Source organism: Saxophila tyrrhenica, assembly GCF_035928015.1.
Source record: "Saxophila tyrrhenica strain CCFEE 5935 chromosome Unknown scaffold_18, whole genome shotgun sequence".
Lineage (NCBI taxonomy): Eukaryota > Fungi > Ascomycota > Dothideomycetes > Mycosphaerellales > Extremaceae > Saxophila > Saxophila tyrrhenica.
Window position 1 is genome coordinate 1 of NW_027041750.1, and position 21,715 is coordinate 21,715.

Consider the following 21,715-nt stretch of genomic DNA (forward strand, 5'->3'; position numbering starts at 1 on the left):
AACCCTAACCCTAACCCTAACCCTATTCGACTAGTAGGGGAAGCTATCTATTAGGTTATCCTATAGCTACGGAAAGATAATACTAGTAGGCTCGCGAGTAAGTAGCGAGAGCGAAGTAATTATAAGAGGGATAGCGTAATATATCGACTTTAAAAGTACTTTATAGTAGCGGGTAAGATAGGCTTTTATATAGCCTAGTATAATAGTATATCTATACTATCTATAGCGAAGAACCTAGTAGTCGGATAAGTACTTAAAGATACGGTTAAGATTATCTATCGTTATATATATATACTACGAGCCTAGGAGCGGTATCTTATATAGTATTAAGATAGCGATTTAGATATAAAAAGCAAGATTTCTAAGGTTTAGATTTCCGAGATCGAAAATCCTATAGACTCTAGTATATAGACGAAATTTGTATAAAAAGCAAGATTTCTAACGTCGGAAATCTAGGTTATAGTAGTAGGGCCTATTCGCTCCTAGAGGGGAGGAGGAGGCAACATTTTAGCGTCCTTACTATAAATAAAGCGACTAGGATAGACGACGTCGTTCTAGGCGAGAATTGCTAACTATATTACTATCGATTCTAGGAGGTATAGGATAGGCTAGTTGCTTAGAAGAGGATTCCCTAGACCTAGACCGGCGGAGAGCTTAGCGAGGCGGTAGATAATACGAATAGGTATCGCTAGCAAGTATACGTAGAGCGCCTAGATTAACCATCTCCGGCTAGCGAAATTCTCTACTGTCAAAGGTCCGACTCGTCCTCCTAAAGGTGATCCAAGTGGAATTTGATAACCAAGCCCAAGAACAGAACGATGAATCCCTCCTTCATGCTAGTACCGCTCATCTATGTCCAAGCCCTTCTGTCGGGACGCCGCACTTGCGCCTGGACTAGCTATTCTACCGCCAATAAGCTAAGTGACGAAGGTAGTAAAGTCGAGGGTGATGAAGATGAGAGCGAGGATGGAAGGCGAGAAGAACCAGACTTTGCAAGTGGGCGAGTAGAAGTGGACAATGCGTGCGAAGACCATGTATGCAAAGGCACTAACCCCTGAGAGGAAGGTGTTAGAAAGAGAAGATACAGCTGTCTTTCAGCTTGACACTCACAGATGGGAGCTACCAGGACCAAGATCTGAGCAACGGTTGCAATGCCGGAGGATTGCTGGTTCTTGGAGCCAAGAGCGCGGAAAACGTATGCACCAGTCTCCCAAAATGCAGCAGAAGCCATTGCGGTATAGGACTGCTTGAGCCAGGTATGCGATTGCGAGGCTGCCGAACATAATGGAGAAGGCTACTACCGCGGCGAAGTTTGGGAAGTAAGGCCACAGCGCGTTGCATGCATCCGCAGGGACGTAGCCATTGAGGCCGGGAGTTGCTTATGAGCGGAAGCCAGGCGTGCAGGTCTCGGGTGGGAGGTCGAGTGTAACAGGTGGTATGGACGGCTTTGTTACCGCAGGGAGGTCTAATAAGAGAGGCGGTATATCCGGAGGGTACTTGTCATCGCGGCGAGGGGACGGAGCGGTGGCCGAAGGCGGCGAGTTGATGGCAGCTCGAGCGAAAAGTCCCGGAGAAGAGGCATAGGTGGGTGAAGCGGCGGAGAGAAGGGGCGGCAGCAAGGCGCTAAGGAGTGAGAGTGAGGACCTCATTATATTAGCGGCACAGCAAGCAAGCGTGAGTATAGGATTCGGTTGTTTCTGACTGGAGAGGAACGGAAGCTGTTGTTGATACAAATGCGGGCAATACCTACTGTTTTGGTTGTTGTATAGTGGGATATCAGAACGGAATCGCAGGTCCCTGGGCCAAGATGAGGTTCACGCCGTGCAGGCCGATGGCAGACCGGATGAAATCTTGATCTCAGTAGTGAAGCACATTATCTGTATAGCCCCACGATGTTTTGACGAGCAAACCAATCGTCGCTACCGAAGTGTACCGAGGTGGAGCACCGCGAGTCAGCAATCCCTATTTCATAATCCTTTGCCTAGCCGCACGTATGGGATGGAAGAAGGTACATTTACTTGACGAATGCTATGCGTAGAATGACTTCAGAACGACAGTCTAATAACGGATAGTCCATCTGACCAAGTCTTGAGGCTACGTCCACGCTCAAGGAAGATAGTTCAGTCCTATCCTAGCTTCATCCCCTAGTTATAGCCACAAGCGAACCTCGATCAGTGCCATCACAGCCTCTAGAGCCCGATCCTCTTCTTAGGAGATAAGGTACGTGTATATGGCGTAGAACCACAAGTAGTACCGCCAATGCTAGAGTGCCATCTTTTGTTCCAAGTAGACGTGAAGCTAACCGCCAACTATGTATAGCACTGCCGCCCCTAGTCCTCCTCCCCAACCAGCTTGACTACCTTGCACTATCCGTTTCTGCAGCTTCACGTACATTGCCGCGAGCGTCATCAACAGTATCGAGGCGAATTCTAGGCTCAAGCCCTCCACCCGAACCTCCAATCGTCCCACCTCCCTGTCTGGCCCTGCACTAAAGCATTTGCCTCTGTCGTAGAATGCGTAGACTGTCTCGTTCTCGTCGACACATTCTAGATGCCGTTTCGTTTTGCTCCGTCCTTCGCCAGCACCGTGTGCGCGACGCCAAAACAGCTTTTTGCCATCACGTTCAAAGGAGTGTGAGGATCCAAGCCCCGTCCTTTTCAAATTCCACTCGTTTCCTTGCGAGTCCTCAACCACGACGGCTTTGCTCTGATCGACCAGCCAGTGGTGGAAGTTCACGCTGCCTACAACAGAACCCTGGGAGTTCCCCTGCTTGAAGACAATCTCCTCTCTCGAGGCTTTAGCGATCCAGCCTTGCGATTGCGCGAAGAGGATTTGTTGCCGTTCGCCGTCTTTCTCACAAGAGAACGCCAACCCAGAAGCTTGCTGTCCATCCTTGCCTTTGCGTGCACGATGCAGTAGGAAGACTAGTCCTTTGGGTACGTCCCCGGCTGCGTTAACTGGGAGCTCATGCTTGGTGCTATCTGCCTCGTCCAGCGATCCCACGGATTCGAGTTCGATGTCCTGCCCATAAGGTTCCTCGTTGTACTGATCCGTATTACTTGGCGGCATGCTGGTGTTGGTACTGATGTGTATGGCTAGGCTTGCTTACAGAACGCAGGGTCTTCACAGTTCAATCTAGAAGAAAGTGGTCTTGCATTTGATAAGAGAGGGTGAACTGGGCTGTGTCCGAACAGAGTTTATATTTCGTTGTTGGCGCCATCGATGACATATGCCAAGCATGAGTTCTAGAACACATGTATCGGACACGATGTAGTGACTCCCGCTGGTGACCGGAGAAACCTAATTTCCTGGTGGAGATCCAATACGCTTTATCTAATGGTAGCCAAGATAATTCAGCAGTCATGCACCCGAGCTATGCCCTTCTCACTTCCCTCATTCTCTACGTTCACTTGCACGAGATCTTCTTCGGGCCGAACCGACTCAACCGGCGCCGTGTAGCTCGACAAACGATAGAATCCTAGCGCAAAGATAACCGCAGCGCCGAAGATGAGGCAAGCCCAGTTCATGCTGGCAGGATCAGGATCCGGTGCTGGCGGGAAGAACGTCTTGGAGCAACACAGGTCAGCATCAAGCGTAACAAACCACGGGAAGGTTCTCACCACAACAAAGACGAATGCATCGAAAGCAATCGACACAAGGTTGACATAGATGCCAACTCTACCCAGCGAGAATCTTGTTCGTGGTAGGTTGCCGCCCTTTAGCCGCTGATAGACAAGAGTGCTGATCGAAACAATGTACGATCCCATCAATGCGACGCCGAAAAGTGATGCGATGTTGTTGAAAGCCGTGCTCGAGCCGATCAGGATGAGGGACAACAGGACTGTTACTGACGTCGTGCAAATGATGGCCTGAGTTGGGACATACTTCCTGTCTGACACCCGCGAAAGCCATCCGGAGAACGGCACACCTCGAACGAGAAGAGCTGGCGGCTGCTAGTTGTGACCACATTGGTCGAGCAAAAGATCAACGCAACGATGATGTATGCGATGAGTATCGAAGTTCCGTCTACGCTTCCAGTTGCGTCAAGCAGGATCGCAATATATGGCTGCCCTGTAGGAGCACCGATGGCTGCTTGAACGTCGCCCACGCGGAAGAGAATGAGGACCAGGAGTACAAAGCCAATCGAGAAATTGATGCCCGCAGCAGCGACCATGATGCGTGGGAGCCATCGGCTGGCGTCTTTGAGCTCTTCCGCCAGGTGACAGACGCTATCCGCGCTCGTGAGCGTGGTGATTGGGGCGATGATACCTTCAGCGTCTTGTCAATGGCTGAGACTCTCAGAGCAGTTACGGCAAGCCACGCACCGATTAGCATAGCTGTGCTCGTCTCTGGCCACCCATTGGCATTCTTCCAGTTGTTGAACACTTGAGATGCATGCGCACTGCGCCCCATGAAGCCCAGGACGAACACAAAGGCGAGAAAGGCCGCGAAACTTGTGAACATCAGCTCAGACGCTCAGTCGTGATCTATGAGTCGTGGTACCCACGAAGCACTAGCATGACCGCCTCCAGGAGTGGCAGTAGCCTGACCAAAACAGTGTGGAAAAGTACGGCAACCAGGGCAACCGCCACGGTCATCAGAGAAGCATGCCAGCTCTTAAAGACGAAGCCTGGATGGTGCATGATCACAAAGCTCTGTATCTGTAGCGCCGTCAGATAGCAAACGGACGCAAGGCCAACAGCACCACCAACCAGCCGACGACGTAGCTCAGCGGCTTCTGTGCCCTTTTAGAAGCGAACTCAGAGATCCAGTGGTATTGTCCGCCAGCGGTCGGTGCCCTATGACTGTTGTCAGCCTCATGTCCGGAAACTGTAGTGGTGCTCTGACGTTGATGCCATCTCAGCCAGAGATAGTGTATTAAGCATGAGCCCGACAGCGCAGACGATGTACATGTAGAAAGCCCCCGAAGCACCACCATTTGGGAATGACCAAATGAGAGTAAGGAGGACGTATTGCCAGACGGCGCCAGTGACTGAGGCAAAGCCCATCAAGCCCCAAGGCCCAAAGTATCGCTGCTGTCATGTTAGATGCTGAGCGTTTGTGAATGGCGGTCACGAACAAACCTTCACTTGCTGCACCTTGCCCATACGGCCCATATCTCGAGCATCGGTACTCGTGTGGGCGACTTCTCCCATAGGCGGTGGAGTCATCGTACCCTTCTACGGGAGCTTGAAGGTGGTGATACGGCAGGAAAAGGAGAGTGCGAAAGAGAAGAATGATGCCATACCTCCCACGTCTCGGAGAGAAGCATACCGCATGGTCAAGATATCTGCCGGCACCTTGACTAACGGGTCAAGTGGGTGATCGACGGTACTACTGCATCGCTGCATGCTGCCCACCCCCACCTCCTCTTCTGCAAGGGCAGTCTTGTAGGCCTGCTTTGTGCGCCGCAAGAAGAGGTCTCTGTCCGTCTTGCATTGCGAATGCTGGACGGAAATACTGGGTGGAGTTGCTGCGATGCCCCCCTCTCGTTGGTCTGGTCTCCGCAACTCGCACGGACGTGAACCTGATCCGCCAAGCAGTGACATCCCAGCCGCCTGCATTGAAAGAGGTGTGCGTCCTCTCCACTTCTTCACCACCAACTACTCCGCGCTTCAAACGAACTGGTGTCTCGGAGCGTAAAATATACCTCAGAGCATGTTCATTGAGGTGATTCGAGGCAATGTACCGATGTGCAGTTCGACTGAAACATAAGGTAATATGGAATCTTCTTCCCAGCCCATTCCAGAGGCCCATCGATACAGGTCACTGCGACGGACGCCTGCATGCAATCAAGAATCGATAGGTCTCGAGCTTACGCCTTTCGCCACTTACAGATGGCAGAGCGTCAGCTACGGTCTGCTGCAGCTGTGATGTATCCGCTTGCTACGGATCACAGAATTCTAACACGGCGGCAAGTTCAGGATCTCTCCATCGTTCCCAGCTAATTTGCTTTCAATGCACATTGGAGTCGTCTGGTACAAAGGTCCGGACCAGTGACTTCTTCACGTCAACGTTTCTCCAAAGACATGAGACGATCATGCCGACTGCAGCTCAATTCGCCTGCATGCTAAACGGTGGATCCGCCATCACGGTGGCCTCCTACATGCCTGGCTGGGCATCCATTAGTGAGAACGAAAGGGTCATGATACCTCTGCCCTCCAAAGGTTCAACGTCGAGGAGTCGGCCTGGCGAGTCCTTGCCCTTGCCTCACGCCTGGGGATGGAGCCCTTCTACATCAGGAAAGATCAGCTCCAGCCCTCCACCTCTGAGGAGGCCGAGGTCAGTGAGTACAGATGCATCATGCTGGAAAAGCTCATGACCAACTACGACACAAAATCCGACGGATTTGGAACGGCTGAACGGTCTGGCATCGTGACGTTGGAGTGTCGCCTCGAGGCTGGATATGAAACGGATAGGTCACCCAATGCCTGCCTCTTGAGTGCGAAGCGATTCGTTGAGCAGCGTTTGGCCGCCACGGCGGCAGCCAAAAGAGACGCATGGGTGGAGGCTATAAGAACGTGTTCGCAGAGATGGGACCAAAGCAGTTCAAGACATTTCTCAAACAACATCGAGCGGAGGAGGCACAGGAGCACGAACGCCCCGGATGGCGGACGATCCCATGTCCGGTAGAGATTGTGCGAGAAGCTTGTGAGGGCTGTGGCGCTGGAGGAGGCGAGCTGGGTTCAATAAGATGCAGCAAATGTAGGTCAGCGTCGTGTTGTAGAAGAGACTGTCAGAGGGATGACTGAAAGGTTCACAAGCCGTTTTGCAAGTAGCCTCAAGCTGGTTGGAGGGGATGAGAAGGCTCATGCGACGGATGGACAGTCGCCTTGTTGTTCTGGCTTATTAGTGATGCCTTGACTCGTCTAGTCTGGCAATCGATATTCTTGCTGCATTCCACTGATCATCATAACCTACAAAAAGTCGAACGAGTGCATATGGTAAGAAGGAACATGATGCTCTCATGAACCATCTCGACTTTGGCGTTTGAGGATGCTGAGGTGGTTCCAAACTGCCGTTCCCCGACACCTCCACCTTACTGGATTTACATCACCGCGGCAGGTAGTCTTCTTCGTCCCTTCTCACTTTGCGAGAGGAATGTTCATTCGAAGACGGCGGGCTTCACCGACCAAGAGCGCTCTGCACGGCTAAAACCATCCCATTCAGGGTCAAGATACCGGTCGCTGCTTGCACGCTGGCTGTAACTCTGGAGACGCGGACCGACACCTGAGGGGCCGCATGGGAGGCTGAGCACTGCATTAGCCATCTCCCATTGCATTCTTGGCCATGCGCTTTGTAAGTGCTTTCGCTCACGGCGCAACTTCAAGCATGAGGCGTACTCCGATGTCAGGCCAAGAGGATTAACCTGCTGCCTGAAGCAATCTGGAGAAGGCTTGTCGTCCCTCGTACTCCGCCTCAGCCTCCAGCTCAGCATGGCGGGCCGTGGATCCTTCGTTCGCAGAGAACGGCCTGGACTGGACGCATGCATCTGTCGTCCGTACAGCGGATGATATCTCCAGCGAAGGATATCGTTCAATGTCGCTCGACGAGGCTAGACGAACGACAGGCTATCCATGTGGCGTCCATACCCTGCCACTGTCCCGCGATCAGAATGCGAGGCAGAGTCACCATGGAAGCTCAAAAGGACGTCCCACCCTTGACGGGTCGACAATCGTTCAGCTCCTGTACAGATCTTCAACATGCTGCCAACGTCGACGGTCGGTCGGCTTGTGACTGCCTTCCTGCTGTTCACAGGCTCCGCAACAGCACGAAGAGCGCATCAGCATATACGGAAGTTTCAGACGGCAGAGATCGCTTCTCGGATGCGAGACTACACTGGCCCTTACGACACCCTTTCAGCTGAGGCCGTTTGTACGGTCCCACGTGCACCCAGCATCGATGCACCCAAGAAGAATGTCTGGGGGTTCTTGACCAGAGATGAGAGGAAAGGCTTGAGGAAATATCTCGGCGAGTTAAACAAGAACCATGCTTTTCCCAATACGACCTTGGTGGACTTGGGCACAGCCGAGCTGATGATTCCAAACAAGACCGATGTGAGTCGTAGGCTCCGACGATACCGCTGTGTGGTTGTCTGTGCTGATTCCTGGTTGTCACAGGTCCTAAGATACCTTGACAACAATGGTCCGGAGCCCGAACGCTACGCAAGTGTTGCGCTTTACGTATGTCAGAGTCTCTCTCAGCCGTGAGAATGCTGACCGTCTCCAAGGAAAACTTCGGAACAAAGAAAGGATCTCCTCAGTACTCGACCATCCTTGTGGGCCCATTGTCGACACCGGACGACGTAAGCCAAATGAGCTGGAGTCCTCTCACCTATCCATTCACCAATTCGGGAAAGACCCGCATGCTTCTGGGCAACATGGACTATCGTGCATACAGGTATCTCCCGCTCTTCGTCGGTCGCTCATTTTTCCTCTGACCGACTACCAGCAAATTCACCCGGAACATTACCAGGTCAATCAGAGACATCACGGAAGACCTCTGGGGCAACAAAACCCGGTATTCAGCCTTCTCGGGACAGGCACCATATTGGTAATCTCTCGTTCGATAGTCGTAAGCCGAGACAGTCACTGACCGGTTCTGACCTCTCTTCAAGGCAGTACGACAACCAAATCACCGAGTGGAGTCAGTACTGGGGCAGCAGTACCGGAGCTTTCGATTCGTACGATCTGCTGCCACTAGGTAAGTAGGCTCTGGTGGAACACGTCGACGCCATGCGTCTAATACTGCTGCTTCTCTCTTCTTTCGATAAGTGCTAACGAGTATTAGGCCTATTCTACGGTCTAAGAATGGACATAGATGGTACCAAACCAACGCCACCCTGTCGTGTTCTGATTTTCTAAGCTGCCACTGACCCTTCTATTCAACGCTTTGTAGGTCAGGATCCAGAGTCATGGACCTTCATTGGATACTTGTACAACGGCGACTTTTACAAGACTGCGGAAGTGGGTGCTTGTAAGCACCCGTCTGGCATGGAACGATGCTGATTGTTGCTCTGCAGGAGTTCCGAAAAGCATACTTCTCTCCCGGATTCGAGAAGTTGCCCGCGAATATTGACGGCCCGTGGACTCATACTGATCCGAAAGGTAAAGATTCAGACAAGAACCGCCATTCTTCAACGGTCGCTGATACTTCTACCTCCGCTTGCAGGCCCGGGCTTCCCAATGGACAGACTGGCACCTCCGATGCCCGTCGCTCAAGAAGCACGATACTCTGTCGATTATAAGGAGCAGTATATTGAGTGGATGGGCTTTAGCTTTTACCTCACATTCCAGTACGAGTAAGTCAAACTGATTGGTGAAAGGGTTCTCTGAGACACAGCCAATGTTTGAGCACATTGTGGCACTTCGAGACCCTCCCACCTCCCACCGAACCACCGAGACACCTACTGACCCTTCTACCCTTCACTCTAGGACCGGAATGACGATGTATGACATCCGCTTCAAGGGCGAGAGGATCATCTACGAGCTCGGGATTCAAGAGGCGCTCGCTCATTACGCAGGCGCGGATCCAGTTCAAAGCGGAACATCTTACCTCGACTCTGCCTACGGCCTTGGATATGCCAACGAGCTCATGCCGGGCTATGACTGCCCTACTTATGCTTCGTATCTGAACATCTCCATCGCCGGCGGCTATACGGCTAAGAGGGACGTCAAAGGTTAGTTCTCCAAATTCATGCTGATGGGGTCTTCCAGCTGACTGTCGCCTTTCCATTGATCAGCGGCCTGCCTCTTCGAGTTCGATGCCGACTACTCCATTCAGCGACACGGCTATGTGTCCAACACGAAGAACATCTACTTTGTTGTACGCACAATCACTACCGTTGGCAACTACGACTACTCTTTTAGTTACGAGTTCTACATGGACGGTAACAGTCACTCCATCTCCTCAATCGCATCAGAGCTGATGCTGGTACAGGCTCGATTCAAGTAGTAGTGCGTGCTGCCGGCTACATCCAGTCCGCGTTTTACGCAAAGAACGAAGACTACGGCTACCACATCCACGATGCTCTGTCTGGCAGCATGCACGACCATGTCCTCAATTTCAAGCTCGACATGGACATTCTCGGCCAAGCCAACACGATGGAACTGGTCACCGTCACACCAACAACGGAGGAGTACGTCTGGTCAGACCAACCTCGCAACACCATGAAGCTTGTGCGGAAGGATGTCACCTCGGAGGACGAGAGTAGACTGTTCTGGTCCCAAAATGGCCAGACGCAGTATCGGGTGGTGAATAAGGACAAGCCGAACAAGTACGGCGAGTACCGCGGGTGAGTCCAGTCGCTGAAGAAGAAGCATGGCCGGAGGCATCAGCTGACGCTCGTTGCTCCAGGTACCGCGTGCTTCCCAGTCAAGGGACAATTCACCTTGCCGTCAACAACTCGAGCAATCTGGCAAGGGCTGGCAACTGGGCGTACCATGATCTTCAGGTCAGACTGTCTGGCCTTTGCCACGAGAGGATAGATGACTAACAAAAGCCAGATCACCAAGCAGAAGGACACTGAGCCGCGATCTTCTAATGCTATGAACGGCGAGAAGTGAGTACTGCACGCCGGCGTGAGCAGGTGTCATCCTCGAGAACAATGCTGATAAATGTCTGCAATGCAGCGTATACGACCCGCTTGTCGACTTTGACACCTTTTTCGATTCGGAGTCGCTTGAACAGGAGGATCTCGTGCTCTGGTTGAATCTCGGGATGCATCATTTGGTACGTTGACCTGACCTCCTCGTCCACCATATCGTCTGGCTTGACCTAACACCTTGCAGCCACATACTGGAGACCTCCCAAACACCGTCTTCACGACGGCTCACTCTGCGATTTCTATCGTGCCTTCTAATTATTTTCTCCGGGACCAATCCCGTGACACCGTGAACATGGTCAGGCTGGACTACAACTACAGGTCCGAGAAGACGACGGTGAAGTACTTCGGCCAGGCGCAGCAGATCTGTATGGCGAACCTGTCGGCGGTTGGGTACGGGTACTAGGTAGTGCTGCAACCGCAGAAATGGCCGATGTTGTAATGGACTGATGGAACGGTAATGGTCGTGTCGTGGTCCTTCGTTTTGGTCGCAGACAGAGTTGAAAATCAACCCTAGTTGACACGGACCTGTGCCTTTCTCTCCTAAATTTCCATCTGCTTTTTGTGACAGCCTAAAGTAACGTCCTGCGCCTCTTCTGCTAGAACTAAAAGTGAGACTGAATTCGAGGCCTACATGTACCTTCGAAGGAGCGAGCTTCCGTCCGGTCTGGCCAGCTTTGCCAGCCTTCAGGCCGTTGGTGACGTACTGCCATAGCGAAGTGATCTCTTCGAGTCGCATCATACTCTGCTTTTCCCGTAATCAACACCATGTCGTCCGATTACGTACCGTACAGCGACGTTTACAGCAGTCGAGATTATGACCGAAACGACAGAAGACATGACCGCCGCCGAGTGCAAGAGATCCCCGCGGAAGACATCAGTGCAGTGAGAGCACAGCAGCTGGACGACTTCTACCGACCGGCATCGCGCCGAGATGACATCAACTCGCGCTCGGTGAACGGCCGCCAGTCGCGCGAGTACGAAGACAACAATGAGCAACATTATGCCTCTCGTCGACGCCGACCACAGCGGCGCGAAAGCTATTCGTCGCGCAGCTCGTCCAACTCCGACTACGAAGAGCCAGACCGCCGGCAGCAGGTTGCTCGGCGTCAAGGCCAGCAAGATGGCAGCGCACGTCGGGCTCAGAGCGAAAAGCGGCAATCTCGCGCATACGATGGGGACCTCCAAAACTTCGCAAGCCGCACCTTTGATGCAAGCCCGAACGGCGCGCTGGCTGCCTCGGTCGGCGCAGCAATCGGTGCAATAAGCGTCCGCAGATTTGGAGGCAACCATTTTAATCCGAACGAAAGCAGTCAGAACTGGAAGACGGTGGCTGGCGCGGTGGTCGGAGGATTGGCAGCAAACGCGGCAGAGGCCCAATGGCAACAGCATCGTGAGAAAAAACAGAGCGAGGAAGGAGAAGGATATAACAGACAATGACGAGCGTGCTTTCAGCCTAGGGATGGCGGTCCAGGGCAAGATTGCATGCCACGACCTTGACGGCGTTGCAGCATGAATCACAGCACCGCAGATTGCGCTTCAGCGAACGACTACGATTCCCGACGTAACGAGATCAAGGACAATAGGCGATTTGAAACCCACCACATACGATTTACGAAAAGGAGTGACGACATGTACGCCCAGCTTGGAGCCGCGCTGCCTTCTGATCGCTGTCTAATCTAAACAATACTCATACCAGGTCCATCAAATCTTGAACGTCTACGCTTCCATTGCCTGCTCAGCGAGTATCTTTTTCCATTCGGTGTTCTCCACATGTCTGATCGGACTACCACCAATCTTCATCACCGGACTGTGCTGGAACTTCTCCCAGTTGTGACACTTCAGTGTCTGCTCCATTGAAGTTTTGACCTCCGCTGAGCCTCGATCAAGCATTTCCTTCTCGTAAGCCGCCACGACTCCCGACAGAGCCGTCTCGCCCTTAACATGCTTCTTCAACCCAGAAACGATCTCCTTTGCGTCCCTGATACAGTTATTCAACCCCTGGCCGCGGTGAAATGTCATCGCATGAGCAGCATCTCCAGCAAGAGTCACTCTGCCTTCGTGGTTGTCCCACAATACTGGAAGCCAGATGGAGACGCGATCGCTTGGGATGACCAGCTGCCATGGATCGGTCTCCTCCACTGCTGCGGTGGTCGAATGAGTGCCGTTTTTGCTGAAGAAACCATCTGTGACCGTGACATCGGAGTCGCAAAGCCAATCGATTGCCTCCCTCTTCGGACTCGCCCAATCTTTGGTCAACGCCTGGAGATCCTGCAACGTATGCGGCGGCTCCGGATCTTGCTTGTTCGGACTCAGTTCTGGTGGCCAAGTGATTGTGATCTGGAAGCTCCATGTTTCTGGCTTTTTCGGATCCGGGACAGATTGCAATGTCATCAGGAAGAACATGCCTTTGGGATGGACGCCATGGTCGACGAAGTGCCGGAGGTTGGAGCGGATAAACACAGCATGATCGGGGTTACGGTACCGCGCATTGAAGTTCACCATGTAGATTGGCAATGGTTTGGGCTCAGCCAGTGAGCCCAACAATGAACGCCGAACCCGCGAGCCTCCGCCGTCTGCGCCGATCAACACGTTTCCGCTGGCCTTGGTGCCGTTCTCGAAAGAGACTTCAACCGTGGATGCTGTTGGATACGAAATGGACTTCAAGCGATGGTTGAACTGACAGGACCTGTAAGTAGAGCTCATCCTGAAGCCAGAATAAGAAGTACACCTCACCTTTATATCAATGCCCTCCGCCATAAGCCTCCTCGTCGCCTTCCTCCCGACTCTCCTCCCACCAGGGCTTGGTACAACCTTAATGGCCGACCCATCCAGTCCGTTCGTAACAGTCATACTTTCCACCGGCTGAGCCTTGTAAAATGGATCAACTTGCACCTCTGGCAAGCGATCTACAAGCTCCTGGGGGAGAAGATAAGGCAGGTAGTCTGCCGACCAGAAGTACGCCATGCCCCAGTCTCGCGAACGGCCGGCCGTGGACTCTTGCTCGAAAATCTCGAAGGCGATGCCATGTTTCTTGAGACCTTGGGCGATGAGAAGACCGCAAATGCCTAGTCAGTAGTCAGTTGGCCGTCATGATCGGCATTAGGTCCATGTCACTTCTCACCTGCACCTACAATTAATACCTTGAAGTCTGGCTGAGATTCCATCTGGTCATGGGCGAGCGACTAGTCGATTTAGGAGGGAGGCGACTATTGTCATCGAGAGTCGTTGATTTGGTGATGTGTGTATCTTCGGACGGCCGAAGCCCGGAACATGCGCTTCTTCAGAAGCCGTGAATTGCGTAAAGGTTGGATGCGCATCCATCACGAAACTGGCGATGCAGCGACTGCCGGTTGATCGACATTGCGGGATTTGGGGAGCAGGGGAGAGCTGCGAGGACGTGAGGAGCTAATGCGCATGTAAGAGCTTCATGTAGCTGCAAGGTTGTTGGCGGAGCTCACCTTCGGAACTTTCTCTCGGTAGGCGACTTCCTTCTCCCCTCATCAGGAATATAGAACGGCGTCGGTTTATGCAAGGCCTTTGGCAGTGCTTGAGAGGTACAACATGACCTTGCAGGTTGCATTGCAAGTCCAGCATTCACGACAGACTTGTAGACGTAGCACGCCAGACCTTTAGCTACATCTGTCATTCCCAATTTCATACGACGATGGGTAATAGCCGTGATCACGCCGGGGCACTCATCCGCAACTGGTAAACGAGCATTGGCTCATACAACACTATCCGAAGCTATGGCCTGACTGTATTGACGATCTTTTTCCGACTCGTGGTCTTCTGCGCTCTCCGAATAATCGATGTTCCTGGTAACAATAATCCCCTCCGTGATCCCAGCTTCAGAGCTACCCCGAGATTCGGGACGTCTCGCTGAGATGTGGTTCATGATGACATTCTCCCCTTTGCCCAAATTGCTCCACGTGTTTTCAACAGTCGTCTTTTGCGACCGCGAGGGCCTGCTTCCACTGTAGCCATACGTTGGTCGGGGGTGAGAGTCGCGCGCGGTGCGCTGGGCAAACCACGGCATAAGCATGTTCAGCACCGGTCGGAGCAGTGGAAGACATGCGCAGATGATACCAACGTTCGTCTCGATCCCTGTCCACTCCAATGTCTCGACACCTGTGTAGGTGGGATCATGGCCGGCCGCTCCTGTACGAAGCGTGGTCATGCGAACAATGGTGACGACGCAAACACTGTGCTTTCGTCAGCTGTGCTGCTCTGCAGGCTGTCAAGATTCGTCTTACAATGCGCCGAGAAGAAAGACACCCATCAGCACCATCTTTTGTCGCTTTGTAATTCGCATCAATCCATTGATGAGCGGAATCGGCAAGGCAAGAATAGCAACATCTGTGGATATGTTGATGGCAGCGTACGAGAACCACCAGGGAGTGGTCTCAACGCAACCGCCATCGATTGATCTGTTCCAGGCGTATCGGACAGGATGGCAGGCGAAGATGCCGACGATCGATGTAGAGACGAAGCTCAAGACAACGACGCTTAGCATAACTCGTACAAGCGTTCGGAATTTCATGCCGTACGAGCGGACGTCAGGTGTGTCGCCGAAGATCCGCTGATACATCAGAAGAATGGAGGCTTTCGTTGGCCATGTTGTGCATTTGTAGCAAATTTGGCAGATGTAGAACCACTTCGAACGTCAGTGCGAGATGCAGCACAGGGAGGTTTCACGTACGAAAAGTGCACGCGGTAACTCGTTGTCGTCTATGTCGCCGATGTGTCTACCATAACCGTGTGATACGGATATGGCAGTAAAGACGGTTTGTGCGACCGAAGCCATCTGCGCGTCGTAAGTCTTTGTGAACGCGTGGGAGTGGTTCTGCCTCACCATGGCCACGCCAATGGCAAAGTCGCCCCATCCAAACAACTTCTTGCTAATCCGAACGTGAGCCCTCATCAGCAAGAAGACGCCTGCAATGACCGTGAATGCAATGGAGAAACGTAGCAGCCCAGGTCCTCTGTTTTGGGAAGGGTTAAAGGAGGATGCGTTATTTCTTCGACGACCATGATTGCTCGGGGGTAGAGGGTGCAGCTGTAGGGTACAGCGATGTTCTTTCCACTGTCTGTGATGAGTTGCTGATACTGGAGTGAGAGAGTGACTGGGAGACAACTACATCGATTCCGTCCTGCCTGCAGTGAACTGGTCACCCTGGAAAGGTCACATCAGGTACATTACAGGCTCGGGCTGTCTGACCCCGCCTGCTCAGGAAGCGAGTCCGTTATTGCTTGAAGGAGTTCTGCGTTGATCGCAAGCTGCGCCGTCCTGACAGTGCTGGGGACATATCAACAGTCGTTAACAACAGCTGGAGAGGGGTGAACGCTGTGAATGTGACGAGGAGCGAGTCAGTGTCACGATTCGGCAAGACCCAGGTATGGGCCGAGATCCGAAACAACCAGCCTGGCGAAGCACTCGATAGGCTCAGCGGTAAAGCAGTGGAGGTGGAAGCGGCGTCGATCTACAGATGCTCGCATCCGCGAGCCTGCCCCGAACCGCTAACGCAAGGCTCGAGCACTAGCGTCCGTGGCATTGATGCTGCCCTGGCACGGTCGACAGATCCGGAGGTGGCCGATGCTGCTTGCTCTTCGGCTGTGCACCGGGACGACCAGGGAGCTTTGCGAGTTGCGCGATCCTACCAGGGCGTGACCGGGTTTCCACCGCTGATTGTCCTCGCAGGTAACGACAAGAAGCACCGCAGTGCAAATCAGTATGTGGCTCAAACAACTGTCGTGGTCAAGGAGAAGATGGGAAGCAGCGTCGCACTCACCGATGAAGTCCAGTCAAGCGTGCCAAGAGGGCGTCGGGCGACGGTGCGGAAGGGGACGGCGGGCACCCGACGGCTCCACCCCCAGATTGCTTGCTTCTTCCCCGCCAATCCAGGAGCTAGCTGTTGTTCAGCTTCCAAATTTCGCCATTCTCCAAACACCACCATCCTTTGAAGCAGCTGATAGTCGGGAACCCTCGAGCCTTTCCGCAGTAGCTCGCAGCAGAAGGGCGATCCTCAATCAAAGCATGCCTCCAGCCGAGCAACACAGGCGTCCCCGTGCCCCTCTGCCGCAGGGTTGAGGATTGACATGAGCTCGTCCTTGCTGCCCAGCGGCAGGGACAGACTGCTCCGTTTGGAGTAGAGTCGCTTGAGCCGTATGTCTGCTACAATCCATTGGCTACGCACCATCCCTCCCTAAACCTCGTCTGTGTCGTTCTCCCGGACCCGCCCTGTCCTTCGACTTCTCGTGGCCTGGACGCTTTCTCGCGCCGCGTTTTGCTGATCAGTGGCATGGTGGTGGCTCTCGTTGCGATCAACTGCCGACGCCGTTTAAGCGATATCTGGTATTGCACTTCTTATGAAGTGTCCTAGTCTATTACTTCAAGCTGTCACCTGGCATTCAAGTCCGTCCGCTGCCACTTTCTTACCATTTCAACACCATGACCGAAGCTCTGCCAGTACCGCTGCCTCCACAGGATGAAAAGAGCAAGCTCTCAGCATCTTCGTTCTCGGTTGTCTCCCCCCACGGCGATGACTATGTCTCGATCGACCCAGCGATGGAAAGGCGCATCAGACGGAAGTGCGACGTTCGAGTGGTACCGCCGACTTTGATCCTGTTCATGCTGTCCTTCCTGGACCGCGTCAACATTGGTAATGCCAACATCCAAGGACTACCAAAAGACTTGAATCTCATTGGCCATCGGTTCAACGTCGCTCTGTTGATGCTGTTCATACCTTTCATCTTGTTCGAGAATCCCAGCAACTTGATCATGAAGCGGTTGAAGCCTTCGACATGGCTGAGTGCACTTCTGTTCGGCTGCGGTGAGTCAAACTCCTGGCAGACTTGGATTGATCCACGCTGATACTTCTTAGGCATCATGAACATGTGCATGGGCTTTGTCAACTCGTACGCTGCTCTCGTTGGTGTTCGCGTTCTCCTAGGCATTTTTGAAGCTGGTCTAGGACCTGGCTCAATCTACCTGATCACGATGTACTACCGGCGATATGAACTACCGCAGAGACTTTCCTGGTGGTACTGTTCTGGCATTGTCGCCGGTGCGTTTGGCGGACTTCTCGCGTATGCGATTGCACATATGGACGGCATCCAAGGGTATAGCGGCTGGCGATGGGTGTGTCGCTCCAGATCTCCATCTCATAAACCACTCTAAGTTTGCTTCAGATCTTCATCCTCGAAGGCCTCGTGACAGCGATTGTTGGCGTCGGCATGAAATTCTGGCTTGTCGACTGGCCGGAAGACTCGGGCTTCCTGGACGAGGAAGAGACGGCTATCCTTCTCGCAAGGTTGAAGCAGGACCGTGCGGAAGAGGCGACAATGGACAGATGGAACACGAAACGTGTATTCAGCGACTGGAAGATCCTCCTTGGGTGAGTCCCCCCTCTGCACGAAACATTCAAAGGTGACTGACTAGATATGTCCTCCAGTACCCTCATGTTCTTTGGTATCGTCAACACCAACTACAGCACAAACTTCTTCATCCCTCAAAATCTGGTTGAAATGGGCTACGAGGCCATCTCGGCTCAGGTTCACACCATCCCCATCTACGCAGTTGCCGCCGTCTTCTGTTTAGGCTTCTGCTACATCAGCGACAAAGTCAAGCACCGCTACGGGTTCATCATGCTCGGCGTGCTGGTCGGCAGTATCGGCTACATCATGCTGCTGTGTCAGCGCTCGTTGCCTGTCGGCGCGAAATACTTCGCGCTCTTCCTGCTGGTCATATGTGGCTACATCGTTCAGCCCATCTCTGTGGCGTGGCTGATGAACAATGTCGGCGGCCACTACAAGCGAGCCTTCGCCTCTGCGGCTCAAATCGGTTGGGGCAATGCTGGCGGTATCGTGGCGAGCAACATCTACTTCGCATCGGAAGCGCCGTACTTTGAGACGGGCTACGGAGTCTCCTTCGCTTTGCTGCTGTTCACTGGAGTCATGGGCACACTTATGTTCCTGCTGCTGATCCGAGAGAACAGGAACAGGGCGGAGGGCAAGAGGGACTACATGTACCAGGCGCCTGAAGCTGACAACTTGGGAGACGATGCGCCTAGTTTTCGCTATGCTTATTGAGTAGACAACATCGTCCTACCAAGCCTCTCTCTCAAGCCTCTGTCATGCGTCCGACAGCCATTCCAATGCTCCTTCACTTGAACCTATTACCGCTCCGGGTACCTTATGGTTTGACATTCAGCTCCACAAAACCCACCACGTCCCGAAACCTGTTTCGTGCGACAGACGAGCCTTGAATTCTTACCGCAGGTGGGGTGCTTGCTGCGCCCCCGGAGGATCTTGAAGATGGGTGCTTGCTGTGCACACAATTACACAACATATCGCAATAAGCTGAATCAGTCTTCACCTAGCAACGGCAGACCGCTTTTCCATGCCCATAGGATGGCATTGATAAGAACCTTCAACTGGGCAGGTGGCTTGTGCACCATCTTCGTATGGCAACTGGCAAGCGGCAAGGATGAAGTCGTGCAAGCATACCAGACCTTGCGCTACAACCAACCAAAGATCATCGAAGACTCCATCATCGAAGGGTTCTGCAGAATCGTTTCTCTCTGTGTCACCACATCGATTATGCTCCTATGCGGCGCCTGGATGCAGGGATTTCTTACTCATAATTCCCGGCACTTCAGCACCAACGTCTATCTACCGTGGATCTTGTTCCTGCTATGTATGACTCAGGTGTACAAGAATACTCGAGGACCGGAGTGCAGGGGATGTGAGTACGAGGCGGGTCCTGCGACAGGGCTGTTTGTTTGGCTGGCTGGGCTCTTGGTCGATTGGTTACGAGCCAGAGAAGAATTGAAAATGCAAAGAAGGAGCCATGGAGAGATGTAGGGGAATGCCCGGAATGGCGTCGCGTCCATTGGCCATCCTTGCCAAGGGTCCGACAAGACACACTCCATGGTCCATCCTACGAAGAACACTAGCTGGTGTGACGAACGACAATCCCACTGGAGAGGCAGGAGGTCGGGGGCCAGCAAGGACTGAGGAGGGTTGGGAGGGAGTTTGGCGTCTCAAGGTTCACGTGGCGGACCACAATGGGCATCGATGGCACATCAGTCGCAGTCGACCAGGGGTCCAATTGGGCTTCTCTCGACCGTACTTGAGAGATTGCTATCCTGGGAACGTGGCCGTCGTAGCGCGGTCGAATGGTCGATGTACGCTCCCTCCCAATCTCCACACCTCCTATTACGCCATTGCGGTGTCCCTCGCCGCTGTAGCAGTCCCCAAAGTTGGTAGATGGGCCAGCGATGCCGTCTTCCTGTTCAGTCCAGCCATCCCATCTCCTCATTCAACACCCCCTTCAAACCCCTCGCCTCCCGATGCACCCCACTGTTCACGGGTGGCCACTTCTTCCCCTCAATCCGCTCCCGTATCTGTTCCACCTCCCCCAGGGCGCCGGTCAGATCCTCCAGCCGCCCATGGACAACGTATTCCTGCTCCGCCAACGCCTCGGCAAGCTCAACCTGGTGGTTGTCCAGAAGCTCGCTATTAGGCACCACAATCAGCGGAACGGAGATGCGGAGGCAGTCGAGAATGGTTCCAGAGCCTGCGTGGCTGATCACCACGCCTGGAGTAGCAGAAGGATTTGCGTGGCCTTTGGCGAGGAGCAGATGCGATTTCAGGCCAGAAGTGTCGATAGGGAAGCCGGAGATCTGAAGGCTGCTTGGAGTGTTTGATTGGAGTGAGCGCTGAAGGGAAGCGTCGAACAGTTGCTGACCGTCTTGGCCGTACTGAATTAGAAGATGGGTGTAGTTGTTCGCTTCAAGGCCGGACAGGAAGGTCGGGTCCAGAACAGCTTCAACCAAGGCGGCGAAAGAGGCGGTAGCGCCTATTGTGACAAGGCAGGTCTTCTGCTGGTTTTGAGCTGACATTGGGTCATCTGCCACTCGTCTTTTAACTCATGTTGCGTGTTGCTTCTTGTCGTTGTGTGCAGTTAAACGTGATGTCCCGGGTAGGAAGGAGTATTCCGCGGAAGTGCGCTCGGACCCCAAGTGAATACAGACCACCAACGGAACCAATGCTTCATTGTCCACAACAGCCTCAACCAAACCATCACAATGGGCACTCCCTCCAAACGCCTCTGCGTCCGCGCGCTCCTCTCGTGGCCTTCCCAGCGCACCTTCACGACTTCAGCCTGCCGCCATGCCTCCTCAACGGCAGAAGACGACATCGACCTGGACGCCCTAACCTCCCAATCCGGCGTGACCGACACCAGCACCACCGAATCGCGCTCCGACCTCATGGCCCTTAAATCCATGGACCTCTCCTCCCGCGCCCACCGCGAGCTCGAACAACACCGTGAGCTGCGCGAAATGGTGCGGCTCGCGGCATGGGAGATGCCTCTGCTGTCCCAACTAAGCAGACCTCACGTACCACCGCGGGAGGACCAAGTGCTTCGATGGCGGTACACAACATACATGGGCGAAGTACACCCGGCGGCAAGAAAGGTCGTGGTCGAGTTCCAGCCAGAGCGAATACCGAATCTCAGCGACAAGCAGCGACAGAAACTGCTGAAGCTCGCGGGGCCACGGTACGAACCCGGCACGAAGACGGTCAAGATGAGCTGCGAGAGCTTCGAGACCCAGGCGCGGAACAAGCGATACTTGGCCGACACCATCAGCAGCCTCGTCACGACGGCGCGGGATCAGGAGGGAGATCAGTTCGAGGATGTGCCGTTGGATGTACGACATTACAAGCCCAAGACCAAGTACAAGTATCCCAAAGAGTGGATCATGACGGCGCAGCGAAAGAAGGAGCTGGAAGGGAAGAGGCGAGCGGCGATGCTGGAAGATGGTAGGAGGGTGGAGGAAGGGAGGTTGATCAGTGGTATCAAGGCGATTGAAGAGGCGAGGAAGGTCTCTGCGAAGGCCATCGAGGAGCCGATCATGGCGGAGGCGAGGCGGCCGATGGTGAAGGGCAAAATGGGCCGCAAAGAGATGGGACAGAGGGGTGGGAGGGTGCAGTAATGAGGGTTGGGCTGGTGTACGGTATAAACACTGCTCCGATCTGTAAATGCTGTAAAGCTAGACAGCATCTGTATGTTACGCTATGTACAGTTGATGGAGTGGCAGACACACT

The 21,715-nt window shown here is 53.5% G+C and overlaps 11 protein-coding genes across 11 annotated transcripts; 4 read left to right on the plus strand and 7 right to left on the minus strand.

The window, feature by feature from the left end:
* Positions 1-917: 917 nt before the first annotated feature.
* Positions 918-1,231, minus strand: LTR77_009400 (uncharacterized protein; the record flags this gene model as incomplete). The annotated part of the gene is made up of 2 exons (XM_064806628.1): positions 918-1,054; positions 1,111-1,231. 2 exons carry the CDS (start codon positions 1,229-1,231, stop codon positions 918-920), a joined length of 258 nt encoding a protein of 85 aa, XP_064654933.1.
* Positions 1,232-2,298: 1,067 nt separating this feature from the next.
* Positions 2,299-3,069, minus strand: LTR77_009401 (uncharacterized protein; the record flags this gene model as incomplete). The annotated part of the gene is made up of 1 exon (XM_064806629.1): positions 2,299-3,069. One exon carries the CDS (start codon positions 3,067-3,069, stop codon positions 2,299-2,301), a length of 771 nt encoding a protein of 256 aa, XP_064654934.1.
* Positions 3,070-3,353: 284 nt separating this feature from the next.
* Positions 3,354-4,174, minus strand: LTR77_009402 (uncharacterized protein; the record flags this gene model as incomplete). Its single annotated transcript, XM_064806630.1, has 2 exons — positions 3,354-3,841; positions 3,886-4,174. 2 exons carry the CDS (start codon positions 4,172-4,174, stop codon positions 3,354-3,356), a joined length of 777 nt encoding a protein of 258 aa, XP_064654935.1.
* Positions 4,175-4,817: 643 nt separating this feature from the next.
* On the minus strand, positions 4,818-5,171 carry LTR77_009403 (uncharacterized protein; the record flags this gene model as incomplete). Its single annotated transcript, XM_064806631.1, has 2 exons — positions 4,818-5,033; positions 5,085-5,171. 2 exons carry the CDS (start codon positions 5,169-5,171, stop codon positions 4,818-4,820), a joined length of 303 nt encoding a protein of 100 aa, XP_064654936.1.
* A 2,532-nt stretch (positions 5,172-7,703) lies between these two features.
* LTR77_009404 (uncharacterized protein) lies at positions 7,704-11,009 on the plus strand (the record flags this gene model as incomplete). The annotated part of the gene is made up of 15 exons (XM_064806632.1): positions 7,704-8,057; positions 8,121-8,183; positions 8,231-8,400; positions 8,618-8,703; positions 8,791-8,823; positions 8,899-8,966; positions 9,023-9,107; positions 9,172-9,301; positions 9,435-9,679; positions 9,743-9,889; positions 9,940-10,294; positions 10,357-10,453; positions 10,506-10,561; positions 10,632-10,731; positions 10,791-11,009. 15 exons carry the CDS (start codon positions 7,704-7,706, stop codon positions 11,007-11,009), a joined length of 2,208 nt encoding a protein of 735 aa, XP_064654937.1.
* Positions 11,010-11,371: 362 nt separating this feature from the next.
* Positions 11,372-12,043, plus strand: LTR77_009405 (uncharacterized protein; the record flags this gene model as incomplete). The annotated part of the gene is made up of 1 exon (XM_064806633.1): positions 11,372-12,043. One exon carries the CDS (start codon positions 11,372-11,374, stop codon positions 12,041-12,043), a length of 672 nt encoding a protein of 223 aa, XP_064654938.1.
* A 279-nt stretch (positions 12,044-12,322) lies between these two features.
* Positions 12,323-13,770, minus strand: LTR77_009406 (uncharacterized protein; the record flags this gene model as incomplete). Its single annotated transcript, XM_064806634.1, has 3 exons — positions 12,323-13,282; positions 13,340-13,671; positions 13,728-13,770. 3 exons carry the CDS (start codon positions 13,768-13,770, stop codon positions 12,323-12,325), a joined length of 1,335 nt encoding a protein of 444 aa, XP_064654939.1.
* Positions 13,771-14,330: 560 nt separating this feature from the next.
* LTR77_009407 (uncharacterized protein) lies at positions 14,331-15,194 on the minus strand (the record flags this gene model as incomplete). The annotated part of the gene is made up of 2 exons (XM_064806635.1): positions 14,331-14,808; positions 14,860-15,194. The coding sequence occupies 2 exons, from the start codon at positions 15,192-15,194 to the stop codon at positions 14,331-14,333; spliced, it is 813 nt and encodes a 270-aa protein (XP_064654940.1).
* Positions 15,195-17,054: 1,860 nt separating this feature from the next.
* On the plus strand, positions 17,055-18,694 carry LTR77_009408 (uncharacterized protein; the record flags this gene model as incomplete). The annotated part of the gene is made up of 4 exons (XM_064806636.1): positions 17,055-17,436; positions 17,488-17,744; positions 17,795-18,000; positions 18,058-18,694. 4 exons carry the CDS (start codon positions 17,055-17,057, stop codon positions 18,692-18,694), a joined length of 1,482 nt encoding a protein of 493 aa, XP_064654941.1.
* Positions 18,695-19,899: 1,205 nt separating this feature from the next.
* On the minus strand, positions 19,900-20,508 carry ALG13 (N-acetylglucosaminyldiphosphodolichol N-acetylglucosaminyltransferase catalytic subunit alg13; the record flags this gene model as incomplete). The annotated part of the gene is made up of 1 exon (XM_064806637.1): positions 19,900-20,508. The coding sequence occupies one exon, from the start codon at positions 20,506-20,508 to the stop codon at positions 19,900-19,902; it is 609 nt and encodes a 202-aa protein (XP_064654942.1).
* A 186-nt stretch (positions 20,509-20,694) lies between these two features.
* Positions 20,695-21,603, plus strand: RSM24 (37S ribosomal protein S24, mitochondrial; the record flags this gene model as incomplete). The annotated part of the gene is made up of 1 exon (XM_064806638.1): positions 20,695-21,603. One exon carries the CDS (start codon positions 20,695-20,697, stop codon positions 21,601-21,603), a length of 909 nt encoding a protein of 302 aa, XP_064654943.1.
* Between the last annotated feature and the right edge of the window lie 112 nt (positions 21,604-21,715).